Below are 27,970 nucleotides of genomic sequence, written 5' to 3' on the forward strand. Positions count from 1 at the left end.
CACAACCGCGATGGAGGGCACTCTTTTTGCGCTTGAGTTGGTGAAAAGCTGAGAGCTATCCAGATACGTCGCAAAATTTCGGAGAAGATTTACGACAAACGACACACGACGATTTACGCAAATTCGCCATGCCTGGACGCCCACTTTGGCAAGTAAGTGACGATGAGTTATTTCTTAAAATCGAAATGTAATATACGAGATTCATATATGTCTTTTTTCTATCACATTTATCATCTCAATCACATTTTAATTTTCTTGCTTGACTGTATAATCAAGTATTTATTTAGCGATCATTATTTTGTTATATATATCGGGGATATACATTTTATGTCATATTCTCTAATGATTGAAATGTTATCTCTCTCTCTCCTCTCTCGTGATTAGCTAAGTTTGAATATCATTTTGTTGGCGAGCCATGTATTAATATCATTTATTATATGATTATTATGTACATATATTCTACTATTGTTTTTGAAATTAAAACTAATCTTTTTTATATTGCAACGTTAAACATTATTTAATTTAATTAAAATATATATTACAAAAGTTCATAATATTGTACAATTTCATGATCAGTTATATTTTTAATATTGTTTTTACTTGATTGTGGTTTTTCGTTTATATTAACGATATCTATATTTTTTGCGTATAATAAAGAAAACGTGACGATAATATGCTATATAAAATAATCATATAAATATGGATATATAAAAATGGAGAAGTATTAAGGAAACTTAAAAATATAATTTTCTTTTTCGCGAATTAATAAATTAAAATAGAAAAATTCTATAATATTATTATTTGCAATATAAAATAGATAATATTAATATGCATTTTTGTATTATTGCTCCTAAAATATAAATTATACTTTAATATAAAATTTAAACTCATTTATAAGAATTACAAAATATTAATAAAATAAGTTATGCTTTATTTAATCTTGCACAAGAATGTTAAAATGGTGCAAATAAGATTTTGCAATATACTGCGTTTATGTATTTTTAACAATTTCTGACATTTAAAAGAGTGACTTTTCTATTTAGATATTCTGACTCACAAGCAGTACGTCAATCTGCGAAACTTTTGTAAATCCTCACATTAAAGCGCTTCTAATTTGGGAAACACTTTTAACACCGTGAATCATCATCCAAAATTTATCGTTGTTCATGTTTCTCTTAGCAAAAGTAAGCAAATAATTCTCAAGTACTATCACATATGTACTATAAAATAAAATAAAATAGAGAAATGTGCAAAATAATCGTCTCTCTTTTGGTATCAAATTTCAGAATGAATAAAAATATTTACGCAGTATTTTACATATTATCTTGTGAAGCGTATATATTAATAAAATAATAATCGATGACGCGATGAAAACGTGATAATATTTATGAAAATGATTCAAATGAAATATGTTATTTAGTAATAACTTTTTACACCGTGAATCATCATCCAAAATTTATCGTTGTTTATGTTTCTCTTAGCAAAAGTAAGCAAATAATTCTCAAGTACTATTACATATGTACTATAAAATAAAATAAAATAGAGATTTATAGATATTTTGCACATTTCTCTATTTTATTTTATAGTACATATATGATAGTACGTGAGACATACATAAAAATTACTTTTTGGAAAAATCCATTCTGTTACGGAATAAACTGGAGTCGTGACCACAGTCTAACGATGGCTGCTGTGTATGTCACGGTGATCCAGAAATAAACCGAAAGGCACTTGGATCTGCCAAGGAAAGCAAAAGTATATGAATTAAATTTTACTAGAAACATACGGGAGCGCGTGCACAAGCGTTACCTTCCACGAAAAATCCGAAAAGCGTGTCACGATGACGCGATTGCGTGGTTTTTTTTAATTTATTTACAAACAGTAATGAATATTTTTAAACCTATAGGCGTGGGTGCGAAAATAAACAGATCGGCACGATATAGGGTAGACTGTGGAAGCAGGAAAATTTTTTTCTTCATGTACATTTCACTTAATGTATGTTTAACTAAAGTGTTTAAAAAATTATAAGCATAATTAATTAATTTATATATTTATATATTAACCTATCAAAATACATGTAAGACAAAAAACAAATTAAATTTTGTTCAGAGAGCCAATAAATTATAAATTCTTCATATCTGGGTCGATATTTTTTATATTCGTAAAATATATAACATTTTTATATTAGTAATTCCAATTTGCCTCATCATACTACCTAAAGATATCTACTTCAAACATTAATTTCATTAAAAGAAAATGGAAAAAATTACTTGTATATAAGCAAAATGGAAACATTGCAAACATTGCACAAAATTTGCTGAAAATCGAAATGTCCTTAATTTCTTAAATTATATATTACTTTCTTATTTTAATTTGTTTATATATTAACAGCTTACATTCAAAAAATTTACTTATATATTGTACGTTTTAACACACATCTTAAAGTTATGATAAATTTTAGTATATAAACACAATTATTATACTTATACACATATATAATATATATATATATATATATATATATATATATATATATATATGATAGAACAGAATATAGAAGTTGAAGAATATGAAAAGTTACATTGTTATGTTTTTTCAAAGATACATATATATAGAATTTATTTATATAGATACATATTGATGTCTTTAATATTACATTCCTATATCTATTGCAAATAATAAAAAAATTATAGAAACTTGTTAATTTAATTCATGAATTTATAAAAATATATTGTTGACATAATTGAATTAAATTAAATAATTTATGAAATCGTCTATTGTGCAAAACATTACATGAAATTAACGCTGATTTTATCATATAAATCTTAATAACTATTTTTATGAATATTTTTATAACCCTTTATTAAAGATTTGTAGTTTAATTTATATATATACATATTTTTTTTTATACATAGGTGTATAGTGTAATGTGTAGTATTGCGTGTGTATATGTTTATGTGTTTTTATGTGCGTATATGTCAAATTGTGTTAATGTGTAGAAATATGAAAATTAATGTATAATAAAAATGTATAATTATATATTTTTAATATATTTATGCCTTTAATGTATTTAACATCATTTCGTTTAACATCATGTAATGTTAATGCAACAATTTATTTTATCATGATTTGAAATATATGAATTCAACTACGGGAGAATACGTATGCATTGCATATTTTTATTCGTGTATTTAATCTTATATTTGCGTGTAATTGTGTAAAATTTGTTTCTGTAAATGTATGTGTAAATTCGAGAATAAAATGTAATTTTATAGAACGTTTTTTTATATGTGCGCCAGAAAAAACTCGTACTTATATTTATATGCAAACTACAACTGTTATGATTTCATATAAAAATATATTCTTGCACGACTAAATAGAAAGTTAATTAATAATTAATAATGCTATTATTGACATTTAATGTAAAAAGAAGAAAGCTAAAGTAATGTATTAGTTGTTAAATATTAATGTCTAAAGTGTTGATTAAAAAATAATGATTAAAGTTATTAAATACTGCAAAGATGCATATATGTGATGATGTAAAAAGCAACTTACTTATAACATAAAAAAGTGCCAACACAAATTATTTAATTTTATTTATATCAATAATAATTATGATAATAGAAAGTATTATTTACGATAAAAACTTATTTAAATTTGATGAAGAAAGGGATAAAAACAAAAAAAAAATGAAAAACTTATTACTATTGATAAGCTGTTAGTTTCACATTTTATGCGTGGTTAGAAAATGCGACTTATTTTGATGTTTTTAGTGTATTATTTTGATGTTTTAGTGTATCATACTTCGTGTTCGATAGTCTAACCAGTCATTATAGCATTTAATACATTTTTTTATTTAGATGTATGTATGTGTAATTCGTTTCTATAAAAAATTTACATATGCCGAGTATTTCCAAAGCCACCGTGGCCGGCTTGGGTGGCACCCTTATTGTAACCCATTTGAAGATTCAAATGACCTTCGCTAGCACGAAGCTGATCTTCGCTGAAGGTTCGTTTGTTCTCCTCTGCCATCTTCGGTCCTAAACTTGGCCCATTCCAGTCATGTTTCTGAGTCTGTTATATTGATAAAAATTAATCAATTAATTTTTATGAATAATCAGAATTATAAAGATTATAAAATATGTTTTCTGTATGTATTTTACATTGTCATTTGTGTTATTTCTATGAAATAGGAGATTTATTTAGTAAGCTTTACTTTTTATATTTTATATATATTCAAAGTACAAAAAAATGCAGTCTAGTGTTTTCTACAAATATTACTTAAATATACATGCGTATACATGTTTTCACATTTTTGTCATAAAAGAAAGATATATTGAAAGTAATAGATTAATTCCTTATTAATGGATCTAATCTTGTAAATAATTACTAATAATTGAATACTCACGAGTCTGCCCAACGCATACAGACAGAGGGTGACTTGAGGGATGTTACGTCTTTCGAAAAGATCCGCAGTCTGGAAAATTTCTTCTTGCGGTACACCGTAATTTTTAATCGCCGCTTGGAATCTGTTAAGACAATGGATACACATTATAAAGCAATTATTATATGTATAGAAATGAAAGATTAGATTAGAAAATTATATTAGATAGAGATAAAGAAAACGTTAAAATAATTTTATATAGCTTACCTTTGAATATTTTCCATAAGTTGAAAATTGGTGCCTTTAGATTGAATCTTCTTAACCGATCCAGGTGCAAGTTTGTTAATTAAGTTGCAAAGAATCACACCATCTCTCAAAATATCTTCATAGTTTCCAGGAGGGAGTTTTTCACCCAATACAGCCTCGATCCAGCTAAGAACTTCAGCTTCCTGTTCTTTGTTGCGACTCTGAAATAGAAAATTATATATTATAAATTAATTTTTAAATAGATGCTAATACATGAAATAATTATCTTAATTTTTTATCTTGTTACAAGAATTTAGTTTAGAATTCATTTATGCAAAGAACGCATATTTATGAGTATTTTCCGGATAACTTAAAAATGGCTGTATCAAAAATAGATCGTACGGTGGTGTAGGATTACTCGCGTGTAAAGTCCAACGAAAATAAAATACGGCGTCTGAAAATTTGACTTTAATGAAAACTATCAAAACGATATTCAGTTATTAGACACTTGTTTTGAACTTGCTTGAATTTACGTATATTATTTATATATTGTATCTTGATTCATATATTAAATAAATTATTTGTCACAGAGTAAGAAAGTCTTTAGAAAAATATAATATTTATTTATAAATTATGTATAAACATAAAAATTTTGTGGTGTAATAAATAATACCGAATATAATTTTATAAATATCTAATTATAGTCTTAACCACATTTAAGCGCATTTTAAACAGACACATAAATCTTGCAAATGAGAAATATTTTCATGAGAAACAAGTAATGAGCATCTTAATGGCTTTCACGCTTTTAGAATTTCTTAACATTTATATGATTCGATTTATGACTCGAACAGCTGACTGACGCAAGTGAATCTGGCACTATTCAGTTAAAGCAATAAATCAGTATTTATAGCAAAATTATAAATCTTTTAAAGTCGCGGGTTCAAAATCGCGCGATAAATATCGTAGTCATCGTATAATAGTCATTGTTTCACGAACTTTCCGATTCGCTCAACCGTGTGATATTTTGGGAAGAGTGATGTTATTCAGATATAATGGACTTGTGCAATTTATAATAACATCATGATGACGGTTTCGAAAACAGTTCAACTGTATGTAGGTATATAACAATTTCGGCGTAAATTTAGCCGATGCAACATCATCTGCAGCTTGAATGATGAAAGCCACTCTAATTGACTCTAATTGAGTGCAGTATTTCTACGATACACGTTATATGAATCGTTTGTGAATAAATGCATGTCTTGTAACATGATTATTTTTGGTATTGTAATTTTAGAGAGAAAGAAAGAAAGAGAAAAAGAGAGAGAGAGAAATTGACAAAGTATTATATTTATTAAAAATAATGGCAAAGTATTTTATACCATTACAGATAATATAAAGCTAGATTAGAATATATAATTGAGAATAAACAGACATTGAATGGCGAAGACATATTTGTTTTAGCAAAATTGCATCAATAAAATAAATATAATGCAGCTCAGGGTGTCTTAAGACCGAAAGAAAAAGTGAATTTTTGTTACGTGCAATACTGTTATTCACAGAATATCTGTTAGCCACAATTAATATATTCGAATTCATTGCGTTACAAAACTATATGAATATTTTTTACTTCTTATCTACGACATGTCAGACATGGTCGAGGCAACGTGTTTCTCATCCACTCGAGATGATATTTTAAGCTCCATTTTCAAAGGAAGCAGCTTCCGTTCGAACGAATGCGGCTTCACCGTTTCCGAGGACGTTTTGCGAACGTGACGCGCAACGTCGTAGTAAATCACTAAATTTAAAGTTAAATTGGGTGGGTCCGTACAATTTGCAACACTCTAGTGAATTGGCTGGCGACAGATCAAACCGCACACCTGTCCTGAAGACGCATTTCGACGTATATCGTCCACATGAATTGGACATTATAATTGAGCATAACATCTCGTGTACATATACAACAAGATTTTATATTCAATTAGTAATGTATATATTACTAATAATATAAGAAAAAGAAAAAAAATCAATTTTTAAACAATTAGTCTGGTTAATTTTCTCATTGCTTGACACAACAAATTAACATGATCGATGCATTAATTTAAATGAGGTAGCTTTAACTATTGTGATAAATTAAATATTAATTTATATTAAATTTGTGTAATGTATTTTTTAAACATAATTTATTATTTTAAAACAATAATTGACAATTTGAGTTGAATAAATTGCAAATTTCTTCTTGGTTAGATAATTATTCAATTTTTTTTACTGAACTATGGCTGACAAAGATCATCAAATTTATTGAAACTGAAACTCTAATCGTTAAATACGTTATCTATTTGATATCTATTCGATATCTGTTTTATGATATTTTCTAAATATATTTTATTTCTCGGAATAACGTTTAAAAGTTTGTATTGCATAACGTTATTTATGTTAGGATATAAATACATCAGATGTGAAGAAGAGAGAGAAAAAGAGAAGGACATACATCAAAAGAGAGTACTGACGTAAAACGATGTATCATGCAGAATGATGAATTAGATCATAACTATAAATATTTTAAGAACATATATATATATATATACATATATATATATATATACATATACATATATATATACATATACATATATATATGTATAAATTCAAGCGTTATTAATAGTATATTGCGGATTGTAATATCGCTATGACTGAGATAAAAATTGTACTTAAAATCTACGTTGATTATAATATATTTGACATACTATTAGATTATTCATCTCCTTCTATAAATAATATAAATGCTTTTTCATAAATAAGAAATATAAAAGTTCATGTTGTATTGATGTCAAATCATACAACTAAATGTATTAAATGTAATATTAAAATATGCATATATTAAAACGTACGTATATATTTTTTGTCAGAAACGTTATATCGGAATTGGCTCACGATTAATCATTAAAACAAAATAAAAAAAATGACAGCTTTTGAAGAAGAACGTACCGGCATTTTGTTGCTATGTCGTTTCTTTGATGGCGATGATAGCTTTCTCGGATAAGTATGACTTTGAAACTTTGAGTAGAAACTAAATCGGACGCTGCGCGTCGCGACGCTATATGGCGTCATCCCCTCCGCCGTATCCTTTCTGCCGACATTCAAGCAACGAGTGTTTTTGGCCCGCTGCCTACTTTTTGGATGGGTATTCTCACACCCCCGCTCGTAACCAGATCTTGACATCGCAGCCCTATTTACAGGACGCGTTGTGGTCCTAAATTAAATTACATTCAGACGATCGCTGGGAAAGCATATGACATTGCCAATGCAATACTTGACACTATATTTTATACATGAAAGCGAAACGCAAACAAAATAATGATATAAACAATAATTTTCTGATAAGAACAAATATTTGAAATTAATGACAATTGGAAATTATTTAAATAATTATTTCTATATTCTATACAATATTATATAAAAAAAGTTATATATGAAATTTTGTTACATATTAATAAGCGCGTTAATAAGAAATATAAAAAAAAGACTATTTTTAACACAATTGTTTTGTCTTACATGTCAATCGCAGAAAGTTTCCTTACTGACATACAGCTGCATAGCATCCGATGTCGTAATCTATTTTTAGCGTGTGTGTATATTATGTGTGTTTTATGAAAATCTTTAAACTTTTGATTTATTAAGCATTCGAGATTTATTTTATAAACAATGTAAACTTGCAAATGTATTTTAGTTCAACGACTTATTTCTCTACCAGAATTCATAACCAGTACTTAATTTAGATCATATATTAACTATGAGATTAATTTTCGTGCTAAGGAATTTCATTTTCAAATATGTTTATTTTACATTGTGTTATTATTATATCCTGATGAAATATGTTAAAATCTAAATAGAGATTATACAAAAAGTTTATTAGTTAATATTAGTTAATTGCTGGAAGAATTACGTTTAATTATAATAATTCTTATCGATCTATATAAGAAAATAAAATAAAAAAGAAAAATTAGTGCAATGTAATAAAAAATAATTTAGAATTATATTTTCCGAAACATTAGTTGTGACTTTTGATATCATGCATTATAATCGTGCCTACAACTGCTGTGTAAGCGAAAAACGACAAAATATTGAGAAAATTGAACAGGTGGGTGTATTTTGCGCAAAAATATGGTTCGACATGCGTGGACATTCGCCAGAATGAAAACGCCGATACGTAAACGTTGTAATTTCTGGACTCTGGCCACTTCGAAGGGTGAGGCCACCGCCGAGTTTAGATTTTATCAATCGTCGCTATTTCCAAGTTTATCCTTACACAACGAATCTGTGTAGACATCTGGAACGATTTTGTGATGCGTACGTTCGAATTACGCAACAAAACATGGTTTCGTTAATAAATGACACATCATCGATAACGTCTTTAGAAAATAGCACGATTCGTTGAAACGCGTTTTGTAGTATATGTGTTTTCAAAAATCTTGCAACATTGACGTGAACAAACAACATCCGATATAGTGGATTGAAAAAAACAGCGAAAGAGAATTAGATATCTCTTATTGATATTCCTGAAATAAAAATTTGAATTGTATAATGAATTATTATTATTCACAGTTTAATAATTATTATTAGTTTATGATTATTAAAATAATTGAGCACATTTTGTTAGGTCTTATTTTTTATTTAAACAATATTAAAGTTTATCTAATGTTAGTCATTAAAGTTTTTTTATATTTAATTCGAATGTGCAAGTGGTAGTTTGTACTAAAACTTCCATTTAATTGTGTATAAATGGTAATGTAATTATGTGATTAAATATATAGTTAAATATACAAATCATTGATTTATTTAACTTTAATTACATTTATAATATTATTACGTATCAATTTATAGAAAATGTAACAATATAATTTTATTTTTATAGCATTATGATGTTACTATTAAAAATTTCTCTTTATATTATTTAATTTGGCATAGTTAAAATCTTAAATAATGTATTTTAGAAAATTATATTATAATAGGAATATGTGTTTGTGTGTGGCATAAATGTATAAGAAAGAAATGGTGAGACATAACGATATCGAACACTGACACTGTGTCGGGCATGTGCTTCCTCGAGCGCGCACCGCCTACCGTCATGTTCTCCTGTTCAGATATATTTTCTTGCAAATATCCAGCTAGTATGTCATTTAAATTATCCGTTAATAATGACAAATTTTATTCATTTGTTTGAACGGCGCATGGGAGTCACGTGTTTCCGATATGTGCTGAAGCTTCTATCATCTATCTCGCTTCTTTTCGGCTTTTAGTTCATGAAACTGACGCTACGTGGTGCAAGCATTAAAGCTTTCTCGAGAGTAAAATTCCTTTTAACTACTATGAATACTGCTCTGGCTGAAGGTATCTTCATCTTTGCGCAGTGGCGATATCGTAACCAATGAGGTTCTACCGAGGTGCGATTATTGCTAGTTGAAAACTTTTACCAATACCCCGCCATGACGATGTGAAATACCATCGGCTACGGCAATTTTTGAAAGTTTCTGCGGAAACTGATAAATCTTTCCTCAAACATAAAGTCCATGCTAGAGAAGAATAAAAGAAAAAATTATCGTTTTCTTTTATTCTCTTTTCTCTTGTATTTTATATATACGTAACATATATGTATTATAATTATTTGTCTGTGATCATCAAAATAATTTAGCTCACGTATTATCCATATGTATGTATAACATATGTTATAATACGTGTAACAAAATCTTTTATTAGGTTTATTCTTTCCGCAATAATTATGTACACGTGCGAATACGAATATCATTACTTTATAAATAATTATATATACATACATATATTGTTGGACAAACACTACATTTATTTTGTAATTATTTAAAAGTAAATCGTTACAAATACAAGAAGAGAATTAGCATTTTATATTTTTTCAGAAATTATTCTTTTCCTTAAAATATCTTTGTTTACTAAAGATATAAAAATAGATTTCCTGACTAAAATTGAATATCTCATGAGAAAAATACAAACTAAATAACATTCATCATTCTGCCTTTAAAGATTGCCAAGAGTCAATGTGAAAATGTTATTTTTTTGTGTTGTTTGAAGAATGCAATTGGATAGCATATGTCATCTTTACGACTAGAGAATAAAAACTTTTAACATGACAATGCTTTTTTCTAGAGACATTTATAACTTCTTTTAATTTATTAATTCACAGGTTGCTGGCAAGCGCGAAGCAAGTCAGGAAGCAGAGGCTCAACATTGGATCGAGACTGTAATCGGCGAGAGATTTCCACCAGGTAGGTTTCTAAAACAATTTAATTTAAATAATATTTCGTCATCTCAATTCCATATGAAATCAATATATCTTGTATAAACTATTTTAAGACATTACAACATTTTTATAACATATTGTCCTAAATGCACGTCATTTTAAATGCCAAATGACATTATTTGGACGTAAAATGACATGCATGATTAGTTTTAACAAATAAAACATTGAAAACATAAATAATTTAAAATTATTAAATATGTAGAATTAATATATAAAGGAACGATTTATTTCCTATTAGAAAAAATTAAAATAAAAGTATCAAACCGTGTATTGTGAACTGTAGAAAATATCATTACATCTTTTAGTTAAAAATATGTTTATTATTATCTCTTTTTTATAAATTCTAACAAATGTAAAGTATTTTAAAAAATATTTATAGTAAAAGAAGCATTTAAAAAGAGCTATTCATTTTTATAACTTTTAAAGAAACAAATACACTAATTCACAAATACGGCTAATTCGTCGATCATCTATTCTTATATATAAATATAATTATAATGTAAATATAATTTTAATCATATTATGAATTAAATATAATAGATAAATTTAAAAATTATAATTAAATGTAACTTTAGTTAAATGTATTATCCTTCAAAGTTTTATATTTATGTACTTTACACACAAGAGATTTATAAATTATATGTTTAAACATATAAAATAGAATGGCGTATACAAGTAAGATGTATATAAATAAGTAAAAATATTAGAAAAGTATCCATTTTTATGTGGGGACAGAATTATTATTGTACTATATTTTTTATCGATTAGAAAAAATCTTGTTCAGATATGAAACCCTGATATGTGAGGGCAATCTGAAAACCTGCTTAATAATCTTTGCATCTCAATTTACTCGAGAAATGATTGTCTAGTGTATATATACATTACATATAATTATATTTATATATAAGAATGGGTGATCGACGACTTAGCCGTGTATTTGTTTTCTTTAAAATGTTATAAAAATGAATAACTCTTTTTAAATGCTTCTTTTTACTATGAATATTTTTTAAATACTCTATATTTAAAAATAATCAATAAAAATATTTAGTATCTTTAAATAGCTATAATAGCTATACACTTAATGATGCTACAAACATATATGAGCTCCTGTTCCGCGGAGGTGATATGAGTCCGAAAGCGTTCCGACGTTTTCATCCCTATTGGGGTGACGTTGAACTAAAGGGGTGGAAAAGCGCGTGCTGTTATCTAACTAGAATCGCATAATTGCCGGATACAAATGTCAGGCCGCGTGACGTCGCAAAGGTTAAGCTTCGTCGAGGTCAGTTCTTCCATATAGAACACACATATGCATAAGGTACATTAATAACAAGTATACACGTTATATAAAAAAATATTTATTTGAAGAATTTGTATTTATAATGTACTAAAGTCATATATTCATATTTAAATTTATGTCTTATTATGTCTGTCATAAATTAAGTTGTCGAAGCTATTTGCAAAAATAGACATCTTTCGTGTAAATACAATTATGAAAAATAGAAATGTAATTTACACATATACACAAATATATACTGTTTTAAATAGAAATAATTACTTAAAGATATATATATTTATATATAAATTTTAAATATAAATAATTATTATATTAATTATTATATTACTATACTATTTATATTATATAAATAATTATTTAAAGATATATATACATGAGCAAAAGTCAAATGTCGAAAAATCGAAAAATGTATTGAAAAATCTGAACAACTTTTTGAATCTTGATTTTCTTGAAACTCTTCATCGTTTCGAGATCGTTGTCCATCCAAAGTAGACTGGAGGGAGGGATAAAAAATAAAAATTTTAGGGCGTCTATCTTGTTCAGCGAGTGCAGCGAGTGATCCTCATCGTGTATACGTCACGACCTGTTTTGAATTCATCCATCCACGAACGCACATCCAGCAAAACATCATAATCTCGAAATATTAATTGATTTGAGCGGCTAAACAATTTTCAATTGCTAAAAAAACGAATGCATACATTTTATAATTTTCGGACATTAACAGAAGTAGCAACTCCGTTATTTACTGAATCAGTAAATATTAACCGTTTAACTTGATTTTTTTTCTATAAACTTGTACAGTTTAACAAACATATATACCCTACCAGTGTCGTCGCATCAGTATTGTCACAAGTGGAGAAAAAAAATAGTAGCAACTTGGAAAACTCCTTTTATTTATATATATATATATATATATATATATATATATATATATATATACATATATATATACACCATGTGTGTCTGTAATTATTTATAATTTTGATTCATTCTTTTTTTTGCATAATTTGTTTATAAATACACATTTATTGCTACCAAGCTTTCAATTAGGAAATTATATTGCGAATAAAACTTGATATAAATAAGATTAGAGTTTACGAAATGATGTCAGGAGATTTTTAAGAGATCACTGAACTGTGTCCCTGAACTACTAGGGGTAGTTCTGCCTCTTGTCGCATTATACTCCCCTGGCAAAACGCGCGCTTTGTTACGTCATTGCGAGCCACCCTATCGAGCCTGCTTCGGCGAACAACCCTCGATTCGACATACACCCCTGATGTGACAAACACGCCAGGCGTCGACGCAATCGACGTTGCTTCACGTACGTTTGCGCGGCACGATGATTTTCTATTCTTTTTAATCGTTATTAATACTTTGAATAAAATCATGGACATCGAAAATATCATATATTGTAAAATTTAATTTAATAATTATATTATTCTTAAATCTCATATTATATATAATAAATTTAATTATCAATTTTAAAATGGTAAAATGCTACTCTTAAAAAGTAACTAATAAAGTAAAAATATATCACTACTTTGTTAATTATTTTTTAAAAAAAGTTTTTATTTCTGAAATTATTAATCATTTAATATAATCTTAGTTGAATTTAAATAAATAAATGAATGATTTATTTATTTATTGAACAAAGCGCAAATAATCAATGTAAGATAAGATAATTGATAAAGTATATACGTAAATGATAATATAAAGTAAATGGATAAAATATATGTAATAAAAAATATATTATATACGTAATTTAATTTACTTCGATATATTAATTGCCAATGGTAAGCATCTTATCAATTAAGATTGATGGACAATAATGCTTCTGAAATAATAATAAATAATAAAAATATATTACACTTCCAAATATTTAATGTAGATAAATTGAAAAATGATTTTATTAACAAGTTTAATAAATTAATGTTTGAAGTTTGACGGTTTTTGTGCTGATTCGGTCATTCACGAAAGCTCGTCACTGCTCTTTCATATCTAGTCAGCGACTAGAATATGAATTTCCTTTTCATCACATTCGCTAAAATCTATGAGAAGGAGCTCATGATCTATTCGCTACTGATTATGGCAAGTGTTTAGATTTAACGACCCTCCATCCATGACTGTCATCCTGGTTGTGTCGAGGACGCGATGGAGGTGGCCAAACGACGAAACCACCCCCACTCGAGCACATGATTAATCCCCACTAGAAACCTTCGATACCTACGACAATCTAAGTGGGGGTCTCCTCGACACGCAAGAAAGCTCTCTTGAGCGAGTGGCAGCCTGGTCCCTGCGAACCTTGAGCGTACCTGTCGGAAACAGGCAGAACCGAATGTGCTCGGTGTTTCTAAAGAAAACAAATTGAAATCTTCATAGTAACAAAACGCAATAGAAAATTCTGTAACACAATTAATCCGATGATAAACTTAAATAAGTTTAAATAAATTTCTCATGAAAAAAATAATATAATATTTTATATGCGTATATATTTTTTTATATTCTTAAAAAATATTTTACTATTTAACTTTCTTTCTGCTGGCTTTGGTGATTTAAAAACAAGTCCGATATTTATCTTTGGCTTTGCCATTACTTACACAGAGAATCTAAGGGTGATCTAGATTACAATATATGTCACGTAGAGCATGTTCAAGCTCTATGCGAGGATGCGAGCCGGATAGTCGAAGCTTTTGATGTTATTGACTCGTTTAAAATTGAACTTAAAACGGTCGAGGTTCAATTACGCTTCTCTCGTTGCGTCCTGACCTGACCTACCCTAGACACTGGGATCCTGATGCTTACGTAACGCGAATTTGATGGGAATTTCGAGGTATCCCACGGGACTTCCAAATACAGATGCTAGCCTGCTCCCGGAAGCTCGCCAGGCATGCTTGGCACGACCCTTGTTTGACAGTTCTCAATTATGAAATATTGCATTAATATTTTCATATCGCCGATAGTCTTGAATGTAATTGATTGGACGACACGTGTTTCAGGAAAAATTAAATTATCATTTCAAGTTAAAAAATTTAGATGGACATTGCACGTATTTTATATTCAAATATATTTACTAACTTAAATTTTTAGAAAGTTATCTAGTCTAAAGTAATTTATGAATTTTGTGTTATTTTGATTGTTACAGTCAATGTGATATAATTCTAATATTGATATAATTCTAATTACATTTTCAGTATCCAATAGGGATGTATTTTTTTCATACATATAATTATTATGCACATATAAATTTAAGTTTATGTTAAAATTATTTATAAAGAACATATTGGTTTTAATTAAATTTATATTACCAGAAATGTGATCATATAATCAATACGCACATTTTCCTGTTATTATTCAAACGTACCAAATTTTATACACTGATTTCAATTGAAGCAATATTAAACATATTTCATAAATATATATAATATAATCAATTTACTGATTATTGCACATGGATTAACGCTCTTTTATGAAAAAATAAATATTTCGGAAACATGATTGTGCCAATCGAAATAACGTTTTTTTTGTTATTAATACAAATATTTAAGGTACATGAAAACGTGTTATTCTTATCGTTAAACATTAAAACTAATCGAGTCGACGACAAGTATTGATTTACCGTCATCTGTTCATCATGTTACGTCGTAAGGACGCTGGCATACCAGGGCCACATACAGCACTCTGGATGGTCGTGCTTCTAGTGCTGCTAGTTACATGTCATCTCCGCACTTCTTTCACCTCTTATCCCTGCTTTCACTTTTGCGTATAATTATTATTGTTTGTTGCGGATGCTTTGATCAAGCAGTGTTCACAATAAGCAACTGTAATTTCGATGAGCAATTTTATTCATACTTCTTTTCTTCATTATAAAATGTTACATTTTATATTGACATTTTTTATGATTTTGTTAATTTTAACGTTGACAAATTTAAAACGGGGACAGATTATTTTTGTTGTACCAAGAGAATTGTACAAAAGTTATACGCTATAATTTATCATTTCTTTGTATTGCATATATAACTAAATCACATACATATATGCAAAAATGAATTATACATATATAATTAAATAAAATAAAACACACATATATATACACATTCTTTACATTTTTAATTTATCAATTGTTATTTATGTATTTTTAAATTGTTTTCTATTAAATTAATTCATTGCATAATGATGCAATTTAATGCTATTATTTTTGTTTGAATAATCACAGGACAATTTATATCGATATGTGAATACTGCTTAATGTCTCGAAAATGTACTTCTAAAATAGAAGAAACGTCAGTCATCTGTCCGTCACGGTGGCGCAAGTCGCTTGGGTGCACCAGGGCATCAGCAGACGTTTGAGGGATTTATAGGGTGTCTCACCGACACGTCGACGGATCGATTCGTTAAATTACGACCTTACAGTCGCGTAATCCCCTCAACTATCCGGCCTGTTCATTACTCCATCTCTTGTAGCGAATACGCTCATTGAGCATTATCGAGCATGTATTCTGTCGATACGTCGATGGTCTCGTCATATGACGTATCGTGACGTCACGAAAGCTCGCACCTACTAGGAAAGCAACGTCGGGTAGTAGATGAATTTATGGAGACGGCTACATTGTGTTCCATCCCGCGCGGAGGATCCTGGTAAGCTCCTCTCACGGTTGTCGTGAGGAATCGTTTGCGATACAATCTATCGAAGTGTAAGAAGAATTTCTTCGATACGAAAGAAATCATTCGACGCGCGACAACGGACGACTGATCACTCGAGGATAGGGCACGAATGTCAGTTGTCCGTCAAAAGATCGTCAATGACGTCATTCCGAGACGAGCCTACCAGGATTACAGCCTCGAGCTAGATTTACGAGCGTCGCGCGATCAACAGGTGTTTGCCGTGATCAACAGGTGGTTGCCGCGATCAACAGGTGCTTGCTGTCACCAATGCAAGAGCACGTGCGCGCGCATTTGCTAAGGAACATATTACTAGTTAAATGTATGTCCATAACACCCCAGGTAGCACTGTTCGTTTTATAAACGTTTTCCAAACGTATCTAATACGAAAAGATACGTTTAGAAAACGTTTATTAAACGAACATGTGCTACTTGGGACTTTATACTAAACTGGAATGCTCAGTTTCTTTGTTAAAAAACAAGACAAGTTAGAGGAAAGATAAGTACTATCTTTATCTTTTTCTACTATTGGATAGAAAAAGATAAAAATAGTACTTATCTTCTCTCTCACTTGTCTCGTTTTTTAACAACGAACTAAGCATTCCAGTATAGTGGAGAGTTCAATGGTCCACAATAAAAGTGTATTTTATGTTTAATTTATGTTTAATTTAGATCGTTTATTTTAACTTGATTTGTATTGTCGTAAATATAACGATGATTAAACATTAAAACTTATGTTAGTAATGATAGATAAATGCAATTCGATAAATACAAATAATCAAAGCATCTTGTTCGCTTATTTACTTCGATTTATTAGTCATTTGATTTATTTTTCTAACCGCTAAAAAGTAATTAGTCTTTCCATGCCTAATTGTACATAATTATATCTTTTGAAATAGCAATGTTTAATTTAATTTTTATATACTCTTTTAATTTTTCTTTTAGAGAACGCGCTTTACTATTATTATATGTATATTTCAATCTTCTGCAAGAATCATATATATGTGTAATGCAAATATTTAAGAAGAATTTATATTTTTTATTGTATACTTTTAAACAAGATGGGAAAAAAGTTTTCATTTTTTATAGTTATTCATAAATAATTATTCTAGTAAAACTTGAATAGTTATATATAATCTTATTGTTATATCTTTTTTATTTTATTTTGGTAATGACATTTGTATCTGTAGCATTCATAAGCCTCCATGTATTATATGTAAAAGATCCTATCTTTGAAATTAAATTTCTCAAAAATTAAATGATCAAATCACTTGAAATTCAAACAGTTCGATGCATTATTCATATATATGTGTAATGCAAATATTTAAGAAGAATTTATATTTTTTGTTGTATACTTTTAAACGAGATGGGAAAAAAGTTTTCATTTTTTATAGTTATTCATAAATAATTATTCTAGTAAAACTTAAATAGTTATATATAATCTTATTGTTATATCTTTTTTATTTTATTTTGGTAATGACATTTGTATCTGTAGCATTCATAAGCCTCCATGTATTATATGTAAAAGATCCTATCTTTGAAATTAAATTTCTCAAAAATTAAATGATCAAATCACTTGAAATTCAAACAGTTCGATGCATTATTCATATATATGTGTAATGCAAATATTTAAGAAGAATTTATATTTTTTGTTGTATACTTTTAAACGAGATGGGAAAAAAGTTTTCATTTTTTATAGTTATTCATAAATAATTATTCTAGTAAAACTTAAATAGTTATATATAATCTTATTGTTATATCTTTTTTATTTTATTTTGGTAATGACATTTGTATCTGTAGCATTCATAAGCCTCCATGTATTATATGTATAAGATCCTATCTTTGAAATTAAATTTCTCAAAAATTAAATGATCAAATCACTTGAAATTCAAACAGTTCGATGCATTATTCATTATTCTATCAATAACGTTTTGCAAAAATTGCATATAATTCTTCCTATTTTGATATAACTGACCAATCTCCTTAAAGACAATTATAAGAATATTTTACATTGTATGTAAGATTTTACATAAAACTGTAAAATATATATTATGCATTTAAATAAATTAAATAAAGATGACGAATAAATCAATTAAAAAGTAAAAATAAAAAGATTGTAATAATGATTGGTTTGCACATAGGTGATGATTCATTAGCTTTAGAAATGAACGCGGTGGAAATCTTGGATTCTGCGTACAACGGCGTTACATTCCCGCGAGACCTGTTGCCATGTCAACGATCGTAAATTCAAGCGCAGGATGTTGTCCTGATGAAAACCGTGCTTGTGACGTCTTTATGACATGAGTCTGACATTTAATCGATATGACGGCGACGCACGCGCGTTCGTTATCTTTTTCTGCCTGGTATATGTCTGGAATAATTCGCTAACCTTATTAGCAACATAATCACTAACGATGTAATAAATATTGCGAAATGTACGATTTAAATATAGTACATGTATATCATCATGACAAAAATAGAGAAATATGCATCATATATAAAAATTTCAATTCAACACAAATATTCATCTTCTTCCTTTTTTAATTAGAATTAAAGACGATAAAATAGTAAGCAGTAATTAGATAAATTGATGTACACAATTTCAAAGTTAGACAATATTATTAATTATTGTATTAATATTAATTTCAATACGTACAAGTCATTATTACTATAAATTATTCTATACGTAGTCATAAATATATTTCGTCAATAATGAGTATGAATATGAATTATAACAATAACAGGTCTTCAATTACTAGATGATAATGTTGATTATCGATATTTAGACATATCATTATATCTATGCATTATATCTGTCATATGCGTAGTACGTCGAGAAACATTCATTATCATTCGCATTTGCATAATGCTTCTAATCTCTTTCGGTCTCGTTGACGCGGTTTTAAGATCATAATTCATCATTGGTAGCACAAAAATGTTGAATGGAGACAACCGCGAACGATAACAGGACGTATCAGAGACGAGCCATCGATTTCACGTCAAATCCTCCAAACATGACGACCATGACGTGTCAACGTAACAGGATAGTATCACCCGCGGGAATAGTTTCGATCCGTCGATACATATTGTTGCGTTCGGGGATTTTTTCCCGAAGACGGCAGGAAGACGCACGGCGTCTGAAAAAGACCAGGCCAGCATCACGCGCGGCCGTCCAGCAGCGGATGAAAGAAACGGCAGAAGACAACCTCAGAGCCTCGACGTGGACCGTGCGAAAGCGCGCTATTGATTTTCTGTCATCTTCTCGGGTTTACGACATCTCACCGCGTTTCGACACTACCAGGAACCTATCAGCATGTCACACTTGTTTATCCCGGACAGCCGAGCCCGCCGCGCACGCGGCGCGTATTTGTTTGTCGAAGAGAACGCTGGGCGGATGCTGCCTGGATATCGCGCAAAAGCGGTGGCATCGTACAGCGTGAAATTTATTCCATCTATCTATATAAAAGGATAGAAATGTGTTCAATCTGTGCGAATGTAGAAACATGTGTACTCTTCTTGTGCACATGTGTTTAAAGATTATTTTAATTTAATAGATTTATTTAAAATGTGGATTCTTAAAAGCTACTTCCGGGAAAATTATATATTTACATAAAAAAAGACCAGGCAATTTTTTTAAGAATAAGAAAAAATATTGTATATGTCTCTCCTATACAATATGTTTGTTGTTTTAAACAGAATAAAAAAGAGAGGGAAGATTTAATATTAATTAAAATTATTTGGATACACTTTATCAGATGTATATAATTTTTATAATGTTGTATATATTTTATATGATGTATATATTTTTGTAACGTTCAGAAAAGACAAGGTGTAATGTGTGCTCTCTCTCTCTCTCTCTCTCTCTCTCTCTCTCACTCTCTCACTCTCTCTCTCTCTCTCTCTCTCTCTCTCTCTCTCTCTCTCGCTCTCTCTTCCTGCGTAATAATAAAATTATTTACAGACAATGACATGTAAATAATTCCGTAGAAAAACATAGTTTTATCAAATTCGTGATTCATCAAAGAAAAATGTCTACAAAAATTGCATAGCGTTCTATCCGTTTGATAATCAAGTCAAGCATTCTTTCAAATTGTATTGAGTTATTTTTTCGAATATTATTGTCGAGTATTATTATACATATTTGCGTATACTTGATTTGTAAGGAAAATGAGAGATTCAGGATAAGAGATTACTGAAAAATGAGAAAAAGATTCGACTAGGAAATCGAAATCGGAAATTCAAGGGAAGTAGAAATGCATTGACTACAGGTGAATGTAGCGAAAGCGCGTAATACATTCCTGATACCAACCGAACTATTCACGTTACAAAACGAGCAACAAGTCTCTCATTTCTGATGAATTTTCTCTTAATTATTCCAGAAAAAAAACGAGCTTTAATTGAATTGAAAAAATTGTAATTAAAGAATATTTCAAGAAAAAATACATATATACATATATATTCTTCTAAATTAAAATTTTGTCCAGAATAAGTTGAAATCTGATAATGTTATTTATTATACATTATATTTAATGGAATAATTAATTAGTCGATCGAGTGCAGTGGACCATCCAGAACCAATCGCCTGTCGATGGCTCGTCAATCGAGAATTCAAGCGTACGACCAGCCGCTTACTAGGCGAACAGATTTCGGGGTTGGCGTTTAACGCGATCCCCACCAATTCAAAACCACGTGACCGTCGTCCTTGCAGGATCAGGCTAGTAGTCTTTTAGACAGTTGGCACGTGTATGTCCTCTTGCCCGAAAATCTTCCGTTCTAACATCGTCGGGCTTGTGAAATCTGATTAGGCTCCCAATTTTTAAAATTCACTTCTATTACATATATGCGATATAATTTTATACTTTGTACACTATTAATCAAAATTATATATTATAATCTTAATAATAAAATTGACATATTAATCAAAGTTTTTATATTGCAAAATTATACTTTGAATATGATAAATGCTCAGCTTTAAAACTCTGAAACACGTAAAAATATGTATCAAAATGAAAACATAAAAGTGCTCATATTCTCGTGCAAATTTATGTACTACAAGCTTCATTATATTTCATACATATCTTGGGATTAAAATAATCGCGTGTAATTTTCTTCTCACTCGCAATTTTGCCTACGTTGAGTTAATGAGATTTTTATTCCAGTCTTTGTATTCGTTAGATTATTTCTGTTCTGTTTTGGAAAACAGAATATTTAACATATTAAACATTTTTAAAATGTTATATATAGTTTTAAAAAATAGTGTGATTGCGAGAATTACAAGTTTATTCGCTAAATTACATATACCGTGGTGTATCTAAATATATTTAGATTATAATATAATTATAATTATGTATATTTATTATTATTATTATTATTGTGATAAGTGTAAAGATATTTCAATAGTACAGTCGGACCTCTTATCCTACGACCCTCTTATGCTACGAAATCTCTTATCCTACGACAAAAAATCCTCTCATGTTACAACCGCGAAAGGGGAATTATACCCTCACTCTTAAATTTTTGTCGTAGGATCAGAGGTTTAAGGGGAAGATTCCGGATCGAAAATGTCGGAGGATAAGAGGTCCGACTGTATATAATTATATTACAGTTTTTATATAAGATAATTAAGATGAGAAAAGATAATCTTGCGATTCGATGTCAGCATTCGCATTCTGCATTCATATAAGCTTCTGCCTAGGTATTCAGGTAATTCATAACTTCGCTAATTTAGAATCCAACTTACATAATTGCATTGCGCATACCCATCAGTGAAGAACTGGACAATAGAGAGAAATACATTAGCGGATTAAAATAATATCCATATGCAGGGCGATTATTGGAAAACCCGTGTGGGAGTTATGCCAACTGTTGCTTCGAGCGGGCGTCGGGACGCCGTGCGTCGATACAATTTGCGATGGCGGCGGCGCGAACGGCGTCGTGCGCCGATAGATTGGATACATCGATACACCCTGGTTGTATCGTTGACGTGGGAGGGGCGGGGAGGCGGGGGGGGGGGGGGCGGAGCGACGAAAAAAAAACCAACGACAGTGCCGAGTGCGGCCGGACGCACAGCTCTTGCAGTAGGCTGCGCCCCTAGGATTCCGAGACGCGTCGTGTCTTTCGAATGGCGACGGCCGCGCGTCGTGACGAAGGCACCGGCCGCCGCCATCGACAGGGAAGACGCCGATGGCGGCGGCAGTGGCGACGACAAGAGCGGCGGTGGCGGCGTCGCGTCCGCCGATCAAGACGAATAAAAAGAGCGCCGGCGCTCACAAGACGCGATCGGCCTTTCCTGATTCTTCGTTCGACGTGACAAAAAATGCCATGCCCCCTTGGCTCGCCTCTTGGCATAATGGGATGCCATGAGCGAGCGCTGGTTGCACACGGTTAGTCTCGCGGTTATTATTTCGCGGTGGATCTGTCCCCGCGAGAGCTGGGTGCAGGAGACTGGCGAGGGAAAGGGGAGGGAGGGGGATGGGGGAAAGCGATAGTGGGAGAGAGGTAGAGATATGGGATGAGCACGCAGAGTATCGAGCGAAAAAATGGCCGATAGGTAGGGGAAGCGGTGCAGCGAGTTCGACATTGATAATCGCCGTTTCCCGGATCCCGTGGTCCGCGAAAACCAAAGGTCGTTTAGCTATCGCGCAAGCCCCGACCTTCTCGGAACCATGCGGATTTCGGCGTCGGGCGTCGGGTGCTGGGCGCGGGAAGGGAGGATGTCGTTTCTGCGATCCTGGTGCCACAGTGATCGTCAACATTCTTTTCACTATCGAGCCGCTCTTCCTTACTCTCGGACCTTTCTCTATGTAAATGCGACCGAAAATTGCGGTAACCTTTTTTAATAAAATGAATTAGAGAAGAATTAGATCTTCCTTGATATCTTTACTGATACTCTTTGAAATTTTTGAAGAAATATATTGTACGCTACATCGCACGCTTAAATCAAGATTTATTAATCGTCATGAAATTATAGACGTTTACATGATATTAATAGTTATACAAAAATTGTGCGTGTAAATAATATCAAATTTAAAACAATCATATCGCGTATCACTTAAACTTAAATCAATCACACATCACAAGTAGCCTAGGATTTTAAATGTCCAATTCATTATGAAAGATATTTTGAAAAGAGAGTAATTTTTATTTTATCTAACAATAAATATCATAGCGCTAGTAATGTAATATATTTTTGTGATATATTTTTTCTATTAAAATTGTAAGATTATGTTTCGAGCAAATAATAAATAATTCATGCACATTTTTTATAGGATTGAGTTACGAAGATGCTTTGAGAGATGGTGTCATCTTCTGCAAACTCATGAATAAATTGCAGCCTGGCTTGATCTCCAAGATCAATACGTCCGGTGGCGATTATAAGTTGATGGACAACCTTAATCAGTAAGTATATCGTCTGATTCTGCAAAATTTAAAATATATACGCATTCATGAAAATACTGAAAACAATTGAACAATGTATAAATCATGGAACATCATAGTACAATAATAACAAAACAAAAATTATATTTTCGGTTAAATGGTTCGTGAATATTTCGATATAACGTAAGATATCACACAGCTAATTTGTGTGTATTCACGCCTAAGATATCTCTCGGCAATCTCACCGGTCTCAGCATCAACGATACGCTTCTTGTGATCTCATGCTGCCCTGATCCATCGTCGACTTTACGCAATCGACAATGTTTTGCATCAATTTCTCGATTGCAGAGTATCGACAACGCCGATCAACGACCGTCGTCGTAGTCGAGAGATTGTTGACCCTCTCGACTCTCTTCCGAGTTTCGAGAGTCACGCGATATCTGCGGCTACATGAAACGGCGCGAAATGTTTCGCGATAACGAGTTTGCTCTTGGCCGCTCGTGTTTGCCTGGTAATCAGGAACCGACAAAGTCTGAGGTCGGGACCATCGACTATACATTGGAGCGCGATGAAAGTGAAAACGAAATAGATATATGTAGACACGCTAGATAGCTATTACTAAACGCGTGCAGGAAACGGAAATTCGCGTCCGCAAATGTTTTTTACCAATCAATGTACTGAGTCTGTTTCGGATAATCTCTTTAAATTATAGACGTAAGATTTGAATCGAATAATTTAATTTCAGTGAAAAAATTAATTTTTAAAGACACCCTCATCGAAGCGATTTTTTTAAATGTTTAATCCGTATAATTTACTCTTTACATATATTATGTATATAATAAAAATTTCTAAATTTACCTGTCTTTTTAGGGTTTACAAATAGTCATTTATTTTCTTAACTTTTCTACTTTCGCATATAGATAATCATCCAACAAAGTATATATTTATTGTCACAGTTACAATCCGAAAATAGGATATACATATATATACGAGTTGAACGCCTGTAGCACATTGCTACAATCCTGATGAAATATTTGCCTGCGAGGAGGTGATTTTAGGACAGCGCAAAGAAATGCACCCCTGCAGACGAAAAAACTGCGCTTTCCCGCTCTCTCTTCCCCCTTCGTTGGTCGGACGAAGCGAGAGCTATTCTCCTTCTTGAGCTGCCGGAGATGCGCGTACGCATTTTTCGTAAAAAAATCCCATTTGCCGTTTCTTTCTTGATCGCGCTTACGCCCACCTTGTCGAGACCACCTCCCGCGAGACAGTCGCGTGCCCCCGGACGTTTCTCATCCTCGCGCCGGTCTCGGTGTCGTCGTTCCCGCCCTGCATCGTCGCCGTCGGCACCGATGCACGTGCGCATGTCGCGCTTCTTCGGCATTTGGCGCGTTTTGAATGTTTAAGAGCGCTTCCCCGAAGTAGTGGGGCGAACGATGCGCAGCGCGGCCACTCCGCGTTACTCCCTTTCTACGCGAGTAGCATAATTCTGGCGAAGGTGATACATCTGTACCACATGTCGCGTCTTCGCGGCCGCGTAAGATAACGTTCGTTACGTATGTATGTATGTACATACGCGAGGAGTCTGCATGCGCGACGACTTGAACTCTTTCATGCGGCTCTGATAGACGGACCGCTCGTAAGCACTGACCTGCCTCACGTTTTCCACTCGGTGAACGTAACGCTCATCCCGAACACACACTTGATCGATTGCATAGATACCACGTTTGATAATGTTAATTATTTTATTTTTCATTCTACTGAAGATTCTTGAGATATACAGATATATAGATTTGTGTATATTGCAAAGCACGTTCTAAAGACGCGCGTTCTCAATATTTCATTTTTTGCGATATTTTCGTTATGACATAAAATTAAAGAGCTCGTATTAGCTTTCATTAACAATAAAAAAAATATACTTTTCGCTTGAGACATGCGATTGATTAGTCTCTGCGGGACGTTGCATTCCTACGCGAGAGACGATGATATTAATGTAGACACAGAGGGTGAGAGGTTCTGCTATCCTGTTAAGCGGACACACGCGACACGTCATTTCTACAGTATGGAGAACAAAGCGACTCTCGTATTCCTAGACTACAATGTACCGCACAAACTGTTAATTAGCAATCAGTGATAATTAGCGATCAAACAATAGAAGCGCGTCACTAGCTGAAAGCAATGTCCAGGCGAGCAGCTGTATAAAGGAGTTAAATGTGCTGTTCTTTTGTGTCTCCCGCCTTTGTTTTCCCTCCGACTTGCCATCGTTCTCGATGATGTGTCTCACAAATCTTCCTCGATGCACAGGAATTCTGATGTCTATTTTTCTGCAATATATTTCTCATTAAATTATACACGCGAATTTCTTCTTTAGTTTTCTTTCATTTAGTGAAAACATTGATGTATTTTGCTTTTCAGATTCCAAAAAGCCTGTGTAAAATATGGCGTACCTGATGTTGATCTTTTCCAAGCTGTCGATCTGATGGAACGTAAAAATATCGCTCAAGTAACGAACACCATCTTCGCCATCGGACGGACGGTAATTAGTTAATTAATGATGCGATTTTATTATTTTCTTGGAATACAATGGCTAATTTGATCCTTTAATTAAATTTTTAAAATTTGCAAGTTTCTTTAAGCAAAATCTTGGGTATGCTAGTTTATATGATAAATATTCAAGATTTACAATTAATCTGAAAGTAAATAACGTGATATCAATAAGCGAATTTTGTTGTATTATATATGACAGTCATGCGCTCTCTTAATTATATTAAATAAGCTATTAAAAATGAAAATGTATACCTGTATAAATCTGTACCTGTAAATTGTTATTTATAGACGTACAAACATCCTGAATGGCGCGGTCCTTGGCTGGGTCCGAAACCAGCAGAGGAAAACAAAAGATCCTTCACAGAAGAGCAACTAAGAGCTGGCGAAGGACTTATTGGCTTGCAAGCTGGTACTAATAAGGGAGCTACTCAAGCAGGACAAAATTTCGGAGCTACGAGAAAGATCCTTCTTGGAAAATAATTGAAGATGCATTTTTTATGCTAGAAATATCTTGTTTAAAAAAACATAAATCTTTTAAATAACTATTCATACAAAGGCATGGCGCGCAACGTAAAATTATATAATATCATTAGAAACGATTTGTTTAATTGCACACTTAATACTTTTACAAAAAAAAAAAAAAAAAAAAACACTGTGTTTTTCTACTAATTCTTTCTGTCATGAAATACGTAGTAAAAGCGAATGTGCACAACAATGTCCAGAAAATCAGGAATGGACTGATTGCGGATTAGCATGTCCATCATCGTGTGATTAACCTAACCTATTCTGTATTAGGGTATTTATTTAATTTCATTGAGTCAGATAAAAAATGTTATTCTTCTTTTTTTATTACAGATGTAAAATATATTGTGTAATTTAAAAAAAAACTTTATAATTTAAATATTACATATTTAAATATTGTATTAGATTTAAAAAATCTATTTTATCCGATTCTATTACAGTTATGCGTTGAAAGATGTCAATGTAAAGAAGGTTATTTGTTGAATGCTAATGGACAATGTGTGACCCCTGAGAAGTGTTAAAAATTAATCAATATATATCTGTTAAAATGTTCATCAAATTTTGTTTGAATGCTTTGCAAAAATGTGCATTAAAAGTAACGAAAAATAAAAAA

General features: G+C 31.2%; 2 protein-coding genes and 1 non-coding gene across 3 annotated transcripts; 2 read left to right on the forward strand and 1 right to left on the reverse strand.

The window, feature by feature from the left end:
- On the forward strand, window positions 1-27,970 carry LOC140663087 (muscle-specific protein 20). Its single transcript, XM_072886977.1, has 5 exons — window positions 1-152; window positions 10,845-10,926; window positions 24,183-24,312; window positions 26,704-26,824; window positions 27,124-27,970. Exons 1-5 carry the CDS (start codon window positions 129-131, stop codon window positions 27,313-27,315), a joined length of 549 nt encoding a protein of 182 aa, XP_072743078.1. The 5' UTR covers window positions 1-128; the 3' UTR covers window positions 27,316-27,970.
- On the reverse strand, window positions 3,150-7,757 carry LOC140663080 (muscle-specific protein 20). The gene is made up of 4 exons (XM_072886965.1): window positions 7,619-7,757; window positions 4,652-4,851; window positions 4,409-4,529; window positions 3,150-4,074 (listed from the first exon to the last, which is right to left on the reverse strand). Exons 1-4 carry the CDS (start codon window positions 7,739-7,741, stop codon window positions 3,895-3,897), a joined length of 624 nt encoding a protein of 207 aa, XP_072743066.1. The 5' UTR covers window positions 7,742-7,757; the 3' UTR covers window positions 3,150-3,894.
- LOC140673650 (U4 spliceosomal RNA) lies at window positions 10,030-10,170 on the forward strand. Its single transcript, XR_012048081.1, has one exon. It is a non-coding gene; the product is annotated as a U4 spliceosomal RNA (small nuclear RNA).

The sequence above is a fragment of the Anoplolepis gracilipes genome, chromosome 1 (assembly GCF_047496725.1).
Source record: "Anoplolepis gracilipes chromosome 1, ASM4749672v1, whole genome shotgun sequence".
NCBI classification, from domain to species: domain Eukaryota; kingdom Metazoa; phylum Arthropoda; class Insecta; order Hymenoptera; family Formicidae; genus Anoplolepis; species Anoplolepis gracilipes.